Genomic DNA, 12,322 nt, shown 5'->3' with positions numbered 1-12,322 from the left:
AATTTCCCCAGAAATGAGACTCATGTCAGTTGATAGGGCTTATAATAGCTATCCATGGTATACATTTGAAGAAAATCGTTAGAGCCGTTTTCGAGAAAACCGTGAAAAACATGTTTTTTCGTAATTATCCGCCATTTTTCTCAAGAATATTACGGAGCTCCTGCAATTTCCCCAGAAATGAGACTCATGTCAGTTGATAGGGCTTATAAATAGCTATCCATGGTACGGTATACATTTGAAGAAAATCGTTAGAGCCGTTTTCGAGAAAACCGTGAAAAACATGTTTTTTCGTAATTATCCGACATTTTTCTCAAGAATATTACGGAGCTCCTGCAATTTCCCCAGAAATGAGACTCATGTCAGTTGATAGGGCTTATAAGTAGCTATCCATAGTATAGATTTAAAGAAAATCGTTAGAGCCGTTTTCGAGAAAACCGTGAAAAACATGTTTTTTCGTAATTATCCGACATTTTTCTCAAGAATATTACGGAGCTCCTGCAATTTCCCCAGAAATGAGACTCATGTCAGTTGATAGGGCTTATAAGTAGCTATCCATAGTATAGATTTAAAGAAAATCGTTAGAGCCGTTTTCGAGAAAACCGTGAAAAACATGGTTTTTTAGTAATTATCCGCCATCTTGAATTGAATTTTATTGAATTTCTTAATGTCGGGTCCTCATGGTATAAGGACCTTAAGTTTAAAATTTCAAGTCAATCGGTTAATTAGGAATGGAGTTATCGTGTTCACAGACATACATACACACACACAGACCAACACCCAAAAATCATGTTTTTGGACTCAGGGGACCTTGAAACGTATAGAAAACTTGAAATTGGGGTACCTTAATTTTTTTGGAAAGCAATACTTTCCTTACCTATGGCAAGGAAAGTAAAAATGTAGTAAAATCAACTTTTATCACTCACTTAGGTTATTTTTATGTTTCTAAGATAGTATTTTCTCATATCAATAGTATCCTGAATTCTGTATAGTCAATCATGTGGTTGATACACACACCCTATTCGGCTATTCCTTCCAAAACTTTAGATTTTGATTATATTTCTAAATGGATAGGAAAACAAATTCACTATTCACTGGAAACTACCTGATGTGTCCGTTCAATATAAAGAGAGGAATTTGCTTATAGTACGGGATAGGAAATACACGATTGACACATCATCACTTATGAACCGATGAAATTGTAATTTTACATTACGATACTGAATTTGCCTAGGATGGTTATTGGCCTATTTTCTTATTACTAATCAATTTCAATTTGATAATTAAAACAAATACATTTTATTTATGATTCAATGTTTACGCAACAATAAACCGCCCAACCAAACAGAGCATTCTCTACATGATTCATTTTTATTTTGCAATCACTTGATAATGGCATCATATAGCCGAAACATGTTTTAAGTAATCAATTTTTAAGTGGCGTGATTGGTAGCACGCGAGACTCATCAATGGAAGGTTGTAGGTTCAATACCCAATCAAACTCTTTTCTTTTGCTGAAAAATGTCAACGCTGATGAGAAGTTTATCAACTTAATTCTGACAAAATAATTAATCATTATTCTATTTTTGATGTTTTCTGGACATCAGGAGATAGCATTTTACAACAAAAAATTTTCCCCGATGCAAATCACGGGTTATCTCTGCCAGATAAAAGAGCTTTGTGATTTATAGAAATGACACAAAGTTCCAGTCAATTTGAAAATGTCTAAATTGCAGATTAATTATGAAGGAATTTAATATTAAAGAGTAGAGTAACAGTGTTGAAACCTTCTGCGATGTAATCCATAACTTTTTCACAATAAGAAAGTTAACTCTACTTGGTTGTACACCATCTTTGTGTTGAAAATGAATGGTACTTTCTGCTTTAATGGAGGGTCGAAGGTTGTTTCAATATCGATGGACTATATTCCCTGTTTCGAAATTAACCATTAGGTCGTATTTTTCCGTTAGGGCTACTCTTTAATAATAAATAAAAATAGAAACATATTTCTATTTATTTATTTAGGTCGTCTTTTTATTTTCCAATCACTTGATAATGGCATAATATAGCTGAAACGTGTTGTAAGTAAACTATTTTTAAAAAGGGTACTTAGATTTATATTTTTATTTATAGCCATTAGGTATAATGTCAGCTAGTAAATAAGGTGAATAAATATTTATTGTTTACATTACCAGAACATTGTTTCACACAAACCAATTTTCAGTAAGGTAAAACAATATTTTTTGCTTTAAATCACACTTCCAACATTTCCCATTTCATTTCTGTAAACCTCATATCATTAAATTTTACACATTCAAGTTGATTGTGCATTAAATTTCTATTTATAAATTCACAGCCGCATTTTCTCAATTTGTAGGTAACTTGCAGATTCCACATGAACATTTTGGGAGTGAGAATGATTAAATGATAACCATCATAGTTACCGTCTGATAAATTCCTAATGGTAAATATTGATTTATCAAACAAAACATTGAATATATTATCGATATTGAATCGACCTGGCGCAGATTGAACCAAATAAGCTTTGTTTCAAACAAATGCTAACTACTAGAAAATTGATTATAAAAATACTTACCATAGCACTTTTTGGCAAAGAGTTGGTAGGAGTTTGTTTTTCAGCTTTGCTTTCTGGCAAAGACTTGGAAGAGATTGATTTTTCAGCTGTGCTTCTGTTCTGAATACCAGATGCATTTGGTTGTTTTTTCTCGGGGGTGCTTTTAGCAGATAATTTTTTTGGCTCTGCACCTTTGCTTTGAATAACGTCTCCATTTTGCTGTTTATTCGGTAAGCTTTGAGCAGGAGTTTTCTGAACTGGCAATTCACATGCTTTATTCTGGGCTTCGATGTCTCTGTGAACATTGAGGATATCCTTAAGAGCATCTTTGAGATTAGGAGCGTTCGAAGCACATGCCATTGGTCTAGGAGGCTGCACATCGTGGATTCTAGCAGATTCTCTAGGAGTAGCACTTGCCATTTTCATGTTGTCCTTGATGACTTTAGCGGTACCATTGGACGCAGTCGAAATTCCATTGGAAGCATTCACAGAATCGGATGGAACACTTGTCGTTACTTTTGATGACTCTTGAGCGAAGAGTTGAGAAAGTGGCACAGGAGTACCAACAGCTAGATTTTGTATTGCCTTCATCGAAACTTCGTTCCTGCAATGAAAAAATAATCAATTCCTATGAGCTTATGAGCACAAATATATAAAGTATTTCAGTGAAACGGTAAGATTTCAATAGGTGACTGATTCTTCAAGAGAATTCATTTTTTTCAATTCAGTGGTCATATGAGTGGATTAAAAAGGATGCCATTCACTGTACAATAGGTGACAAATTTATTTATTGAATATTACAGTTTTTAATCGTCCTCCATTGAAAGCTATGCAAACCTCAAGTTCCCCAGGACATTTAGCAGCATTTCGATTAGTATTCCATCTAATTCAAACTGAACTCGTTATTTTTGGGCTAGGATAGTTGTGGGTGGAGTGTTCAGTAAAATATGAGATATGATGCCGCCAGGGAACAAAGCATTCACAGTGTTCATGGCAACTATTGTAGTGTTGCAATGTTGTTTACGGAGCAACAAGCCACCCACACACTGCTCGATCTTGGACTCTGAAATAAGAACCATCCCATCCCAAAAGCAACAGGTTCAGTAAGAATTTGATTGAATACTAGTGAATATGCTACAAAATGTTTTGGGAAATTGAGAAATGCATATATGCCAATTGAGGGCATCTAGCAAAATTATTAATGTTAATATTATTAAATATTGTTAAATTATTATTAATAATTAACTATCCTAGAACAAAACAACAAGAACAAAACTAGACTAGAACAAAACAAGATAGTTTCTCCAGAACTATCCTAGCCCAAAAACAATGAGTTCAGTAAGAATTAGATGGAATACTAATCAATATGCTGCTAAATGAATAAAAAATTTTTTTTCACTTTTTGTACAGTGAATGGCACATTTTTTTAACTTTTTGTACAGTGAATGGCAACCTTTCTATTTCACATTTAAGGCCACTGCATTAAAAAATAGATTTTCTCAAAGAATTAATCGCCTATTGAAATCTTATAGTTTCACAGAAAAGAACATGAGGTCTTTATAAATTTATAAAATACATTATGTGGGAGTGGACTTCATGCTCACTGGGAGAATAAGACCAATATTTGTCCCAAACATTTATTACACCTAGCTGAAATCATGTTGAGTTCTTCCGTTTTCATCAGTAAGCTACTGATTTAAAAAATCCAACTAGAATTTAGAATGAGATTAAAATCAACAATAGTGACAATAATTCAACACCAATCATAACCACAGGTTGGAGACTTAATGGAAAATACTCATTAAAAAATTCATTACTTTCCGACTTTGTTATGCACTTGAATAAAAATGAACACTTACTAAAAAAAAATGTAAGAAATGGGAGAAATTAACTCACGATGGAAGAGCCTCGGGTAATTTGGAAGTTGATAAATCATCGAAACGCAAATCCAAAAGATCGTCGACGATTGAACTTGGTGTACTCTGAAATGAAGTAAATAAATAAGTGATATATTACTATAATCGATTTTGGAATTATTATTTATGAATTGCAATGAAAACATAACATAGTCTCCGGACTGTTGCATGATTTATTTATTTATTCTGATACCAAATTACTATGATACCACATAAGGCCTGTCCAGAACAGGCCACTGCAAAATCACCAAAGCTGCTGCTCACAGCCCTGTGCTTAAAATGACGTCAGATGTCATGAGTACGGAGTTGGTTTTCACTAAACCTTTCTCTGTTAAATTCTGCTCTAGAGAGGAGTGGAAGTCTGAGGACGGGCCCTATCTCAAAAGAGGCAGCCTTGTCTGGTACTCTCATTGAAGGGAAATCTGGCTACGGGGTGTACAGTGATTCACCCTGAACACAAGTTTATGCAAGTCTGGGACAACACTGTACCATCTTTCTGGCAAAGATTTGGGGCATCGTGGCTTGTGCCAACATAGGCATTGCCAGACGCTATTGCGACAAGCATATAGTAATCCTGTCAGATTGTCAGGCAGCCCTCAAGGCTCTTGACTCCAATGAAATCAAGTCTAAATTGATGTGGAAGTGTCACAAAACACTCAGCAGGCTTGCAACACGCAACTCTGTGCATCTTGGTTGAGTACCTGGCCATGTAGGCATAGGAGGTAACGAGCGTGCAGATAAGCTTGCTAAGGGGGGTTGTGAAACTTTCAGTAACATCGAAACTCGCTGAAGGACATTAAAAGGATAATTATTATTCATCCTTGGAAAAACAGCTGATAATAATTATTTCGTCGTCTGTTGGTAATGGAAGTGAGAGAGCGACAAACACGGAGGTAGTGGTTCATGTGTGTGGGACTGTGTCAAAATTATGACTCAGCTGTTGAACTTTTGTAATCATTCAATCAGGTACTTAGTGCCGGTTGCAAAAAAGCCGGGTTATTTTCATCCTGATTAATTCCAGTAGATCCATCTTTTTGAAATGGTCTTCTATGATTTGGTTCACGTGAAGTTAATCAGGATTGAAATTTAACCGGCTTTTGTGCAACTGGACCTTTGTGAGGGAAATTTTTGCATTCCTCTGGGAATTAATCTCAATTTACTGTTATCAGATAGAACATTTCTGTATGAATGTTATTATAATTTCTTCTTTCGTAATAAATTTTTTATGCTTTTGTACTCCAGAGCGAAGCTCGGTCCCCGATATTATATTATAATCTAAAGCTGGGTTTACACTAAAGTTATTAACAAAATGTTAATAATATTAGATTGAACGGAACTTGACAAACACATATGTTCATCATGTGTATGATAAGATATGCTCAATTTAATCCAATTAAGTTATAAACATTTTGTTTTCAACTTTGGTGTAAACGCAGCGTAAGTTTTCAACATTGAATTGAATTGAGTTTATTTCGCCAAATTATACATGATTATAATATTTAAAAAGGGCACAAAATGCAAGCAGCACAACGTAACAATTGTGTAAAATAAAACTTAAGACATCATGACCTAAGGAGTAATACAATAATTCTATACAATAATTATATTAAATTATAATAGTGATACATCTTATAAGAAATAATAAAGGTTGATATCTATTAATAGTGTTATAAATAGAGAGCTTTAGACTATTATAGTTTATCCTTAGATCTGAGAAAATTGCACTGCTTAGCAAATCTAAACCCAATAGTGAAATAATAATTGCCCACATAGGCCTAATGGGCCTGTTCGTGGGTCAATGAGTTCAGAACTGTATAATATTTATTATTCTACTGATAGTATTTTATGTTATTTAATAATAAAGACACACACACACACACACACCCACCCAGACACGTTGAATACGGAGCAATGGCATGGGATATATCCATGAGGAAAGGGTCTACACTTGACAGTCTGTTGACAAAGAGAGAAAGGGGGAAAGAAAGAGGAAATTAGGTAGGCCAATTTAGTGTTGGTAGGCAGATTGTAGCAGCCGCTCACATTGATCTACATCCATAGTCTTCAGCCAGTTTGAGACGATTTTTTTGTATTTGGATATTTTATATATGCCCGGCTGACTAATTTCATGAGGAATATTATTCATAATGGTGTGACACAGAAATGATATATTCCTGTCGCAAACTGAGCGTAAGTTACGCGGGAGACCCGAGTGATGAAATCGCGCATGCCTAGTAAAATGAGGGTGATTGGACTCTGAATTGAAGTATATTTTATTCTTAAACATGTACAAAAGAACTGCCTTGATGAAGAGTTGCCTAATTCTGAAAACATCAAAAGTCAGGAACAACTGATCAGATGGAAATCTTCTGCAAAGGCCAAGGCCAGCTTTTATAATTGTTTTCTGGGAGACTGATAATTCATCTAGTAAGGTTTTGGGTGCACCTCCCCTTAAAACAATACCATAGGACAAGACAGGCTGGACATATGCAAAATAAACGGTTCTCATGTGATTTAAACTTAAGATTCCCCTCAGCTGGCTGAACACATAAATCATCTTCCTCAACCTACTATTGAGATATCTAACATGAGTGCTCCATGTCAGTCGACTATCTATGCATATACCTAGGTATTTGTAATCATACACGGTTTCTATCACATCACAGCTGCAATCGTCACACCAATCAGCACCGCATGTATGAGCCCTCAGTTTAATGTTGGTAGGAGGAGCACGGCTGTCACGTAGAAAAATAGGCAAACATTTGGTCTTTTTAGTGTTCATACTGAGTATATTTGTATTGAACCAACTTTTCAATTGCCTCAGCTCACTTGAAGCAAATCTGTAGACATGCTCCCAGCTGTCCCCCTCAAAATAGATTGCGGTGTCGTCAGCAAAAAGCATCATTTTCCCAGACATATTTTCCTGAATGACATTATTGATGTAAACCAGGAATAGAATCGGACCAAGGGTGCTACCTTGGACCACACCATATCTAATGTCTTGTACGTTGCTTTCTACTTCTCCAATGGATACCAATTGGCGGCGGTTCGACAGAAAACTTTTGACCCAATCATGTGCTACACCAGTAATTCCTATGGCCGTTAGTTTATTTATCAGCAAATCATGATCAATATGATCATGACTCACATAAGATGCTGTAATACACATTAATATTGTACTTGGATAAAAACGGTAGAACATTTTTCTACAAATTTCCCAAATTGGAAAAACATAGGATTGGACAATGAAGAATGAATAATTTGAAATAACAGATACAAAATCAATTTTAATGAAACTCAATTTTTTCTAATGTGTAAGCTACCTTCAATGTTGCCATTTCAATAATTCGAGGAAACAATTTCAACATCATTTTTTTAAATAACAACCCTGTAAAATGGTCTGGTTTTGTCCAAATTCTCGTGAGAAACTCAATTTTTTCTAATGTGTAAGCTACCTTCAATGTTGCCATTTCAATAATTCGAGGAAACAATTTCAACATTATTTTTTAAAGATAACAACTCTGTATAAAATGGTCTGTTTTTGTCAAAATTCTCGTGAGAAGTTAATGACGGAGTGGCGTTGAAGAGATAACATTGCATGGAGGAAACCTTCATCATTATAGGATTTACCTATAACTACCTATAGGATCTCCTTAGATTGGTCGAAGGAGGAAACGTTAGTGGATGAAGATTGGAGTTTTCTGTTTGTTAGTATAGCAATGACGAATACCTGATTGCTTGGTGTGTGGCATTAGTAGAAACCTCTTTATTGGCGCTTACTTTTTCGAGAACACGTCACTGTAAATATTCAGATCGTTACCTAACATTGCTTTGTAATTTTTCTGTCACAATTGACAAAACGATATATCATTCTCAATACGATATGGTTACAACATGCCTTGCATCGAGAGAAGCTCTGGATTTCTAAGGCAGACAAAGGAAGCCTCATTTCATTGCGTGGATATTACGTTGCGTTACGATTTCTCCGTCACCCTATAAACTTGTAACTATTTTTCATGGATTACCTAAAAATCAACAAGATCGATCAACAAGCACGTTCACTTGAAGCCTTGAGTGCGATAATCAAGCGATACCACTTCTTACAAGTTTCAACGCCTCAGAGGAGTATGGAGAACGTTTACTACAGATGTGTATTGGGAAAAACGGCCGCCACTTTACAATAATGTTATTTCTCGTACGTAATCAATGTTTTAATTTTTCCTCTTTAATTATTTTAAAAAAAAAAACATTTTCGCCACACTGCACAGTAAGCAGCTGTTTTCCAGTTCCTACGTAGATCTGAAAGACATTGTTTGCAGACGACTCTCGTCTGACGTCAGAACAGGTTTCTTTCCGACCTAGGCCGGAAAGAGTACCCTTTCCTGCCGCTAACATGGAACTAAGAAAGGTGATCAAAAAACAGCTGATCAAAAAACTTTTCATTATTTGTGTTCATTATTCAATAATTAAAACATTTATAATAATATCATCTTATTGTCATTTGAAAGAATAAAAAAGTATAAACTCAACCTCCCACATAATTGAACATCATCTTTTAGGTTATTTAGACAAATCAGGATAAAAAATAAAAAACCTTGGACAATTTCCTGATATTCAGATTACCTCAGATTTGCTAGAGCTTTCACCTTCCACTTCTGCTTTCGGCAGTGCTTAGTAAACAACTATTCTCATATATATATATATATATATATATATATATATTATATATATATATATATATATTGTTTATTTTTGTGTGTGGCAAAAATGTTTTTCCGGCTCTCAATCTTTTCTAGTCCTCGTACGGCCTCGGACTTGAAAACCGATTTCGAGCCGGAAAAATCTCATTTTCTGCTCTTGGTGCGGAATATACTATTAAAGGTACACACTAGAAGAAAAAAATTGAGATTTGTTCAAAAATAAGTGTGTAACTGCTATTTTAAATCACCCATACTTCATTGCTCAACCCGGTATAATTCAATTTCAAAATTCAGGAGGATTACACAAAGCTTGTACTTGGGCTAAAAAACCACCCTTCAGTGAAAAATATTTCAACTTCCCATTATAAAATACAATTAATTGGAATGGGGAGACAGGTATAGTTTATAGGGATTGTTTCCAAGATTAAAAGAGTAAGATATATAACTGGATGTAAACCTACTTTTACAGTAAATAGCAGTTCAACCTTATTTGATATTTATTTTCAATTGATAAAGAACTACTCACATTAGCATTATTCACGTTCATCTTATTCGAAGCACTTGCAATCGGTGCGTCCCCTCCAGCTGCAGCTAATCTGTCGAGAGAAAATTTAAATAAAATCAATATAGACAAAATATGCCATTCAATTTTATTACAAAAAGAACTCCCATACACTCTAACATTAACTAGCATTATCATAATACTACGAGGTATGCCCATAAAGTAAGTGTGCTGATGTTTTCACGATTGAAAGGATTTATTTTTTACTTGTTGGCTGCTGTAACATGTAGCCTAATTTCTGCTCTTCATTATGAGGCCAATGCACCATTCCGTGGCTTTAGGTTGTGCATCAGGCTGAAATAGTTATTTGTGCAACTAGTGCGCAAAGTGACAGTTTGCTGCACCGAAAGAAACGTTTACGCACGAGCCGTAGGCGAGGGCGGAATGGTTTCTTGAGTGCAGCAGAGGAACTGTGCGCACCTATTTCACATTACATTTTTCCTACAGTTACCATTGAATATGAAAAGTGGTTGATTATGGGTAAAATGATGGCTGAAATCCATCAAATGTTTGTCTGTATAATTTTGGTATTAATAACAACTTTAATTTATTTTAAACTTGATAATCCATTTGAAAATTAATAATCGATAATTTATTCAAATTAGAAATTAAATTAATCCAATTAATTTGAAAATTTGAATAATTTTGAGTAAATCTTAATTTCTGAATAATTTTTCAACCAATCAATTTATGAATGAAAAAAATATTATTTGAAATAATGAATAATATTCAAAATGTATAATTTAATGAGTTCTCATTTTTATTTATTTGAAAATCAGAAAACATATAGATAGAACAAATTCGCATTCAAAATAGGGTACACGCCAACAATGTCAACATCTGATTGGGATGGCTGCAAGGTAATACGCAAAGTATGCAAAGTAATACCATTGAGAAACAATAGCGTAAGTAGATATCCCATGGTATAGGACGTTTATGTAGTAACTTTTACTGTTATCTCAAGCCGATAGTCCACGTAGTTCTTTCCCATGAAGCTGTGTGACGCTGGTAGTCTCTCATATTGTGCCGTTCATACACTCTCACCCCAACAAAACAGTAAAAATCTACAATAATCGACAGTAATCGGCTTGAGATAACAGTAAAAGTTGCGACTTAAACGCCCTATACCATGGGATATCTACTTATGCTATCGTTTCTCTATGGTAATACTTTGCGCACTAGAGCGGAAAAGTGATTCTTTGCGTTCTGTAATCAGTGCCGGAATGGTCATTTTTCAAGTTACCTGTAGGAAAAAACATTTTACTGGTGATATTTTTTAAAGTTTTTCGATTTGGATACTATCAAATTATCAAAATAGGAATATTACTCAGGAAATTTTTCATCTGATTATGACTTTTTGAGATATGAGCGCCTAAAGTTTAAATATTTGAAACAGATAATTTCAAATTCTGTAAGACATAATTTCTTGAAACTTTGAGGATACATTCCTCAGGGATTGCTGATTGAATAAAAAGAAGATTCTTTAAAATATTCACTTTTGAGGAAGTAGGTAATTACATTTACAAAAAAATAGCTAAAGTAGACTAAAAATAGTTTGTGTTAAGTTATTATGTAATTTTTTTGGAAATGGAATAACTTTTTCAAAAATCTGGTGTGGCGCACTCACACAACTTTCCTTGCCGTTATGAGAATTGATCACCTGACGCTAGTGTTCTCGCTCATCTCAAGTCTACTTATAAACAAAGATCTGAGCCAGCTGGTGACAGGACAATAACGCTGGAGACATACGAGGTCTGCTATCTCTCCATAGTGAATGATTTAATATAATCAACAGTTGCCAACAGTTTGCAATTGGATAATCACATTTTCTCGAATTTCGAGCTTATTTTCAATTTTAGGTGAAAATGTTGCTGAACATTAATTGTAGAGATTTTCATGCTCAATCATTTCTACTTAAATTTCTTTGTTCAAATTATATCTGAAGCCTGATAATTTAGGAATCTGAAATCAAACTTTGCATAGATGGGGCGGAGCTCCTGAAATTTTTACAGATATGGGACTTGTGGCAGTTGATAGAGCTTATCAATGACTATTTTAGGTATAAATTTGATCAAAATCGTTGGAGCGGGTTTCGAGAAAATCGCTAAAACCCCTGTTTTTGACAACATTTTCGCCATTTCAGCCGCCTTCTTGAATCGCATTTGATCGAAATTGTTCGTGTCGGATCCTTATATTGTAAGGACCTTACGTTCTAAATTTCAAGACATTCCCTTAATTCGGAGATGAGATATCGTGTACACAGACACACACAGACCAATACCCAAAAACCACTTTTTTGGACTCAGGGGACTTTGAAACGTATAGAAATTTAGAAATTGGGGTACCTTAATTTTTTTCGGAAAGCAATACTTTCCTTACCTATGGTAATAGGGCAAGGAAAGTAAAAATTGATATTTTCAGAAAAAAATCTCCATTGCATTAGCATAAAGAATGTATCCTCAAAATTTCACGAATTTTAAATTCAAAATCTTACCGAATTTGAAATGATCAGTTTCAAAATGTTGAACGTTAAGCGCTCATATTTCAAAAACAAATCAGAAATGTTTTGATT

General features: G+C 34.5%; 1 protein-coding gene across 6 annotated transcripts in view; it reads right to left on the bottom strand.

The window, feature by feature from the left end:
- The window catches only part of LOC111054505 (nucleolar protein dao-5-like), a 42,167-nt gene that overhangs the window by 2,009 nt on the left and 27,836 nt on the right, over window positions 1-12,322 (bottom strand). For all 6 annotated transcript variants that reach the window (XM_039444287.1, XM_039444278.1, XM_039444297.1 and 3 more), the window contains 3 exons: window positions 9,715-9,784; window positions 4,469-4,554; window positions 2,594-3,176 (listed from right to left, as the gene is read on the bottom strand). In XM_039444287.1, the coding sequence (XP_039300221.1) occupies window positions 2,594-3,176; window positions 4,469-4,554; window positions 9,715-9,784 (739 nt within the window). The remainder of the gene's footprint in view (window positions 1-2,593; window positions 3,177-4,468; window positions 4,555-9,714; window positions 9,785-12,322) is intronic.

Source organism: Nilaparvata lugens, chromosome 1 (assembly GCF_014356525.2).
Source record: "Nilaparvata lugens isolate BPH chromosome 1, ASM1435652v1, whole genome shotgun sequence".
NCBI classification, from domain to species: domain Eukaryota; kingdom Metazoa; phylum Arthropoda; class Insecta; order Hemiptera; family Delphacidae; genus Nilaparvata; species Nilaparvata lugens.
The sequence above is the reverse complement of the archived record's forward strand: the minus strand, read 5'-3'. Positions and strand labels throughout refer to the sequence as shown.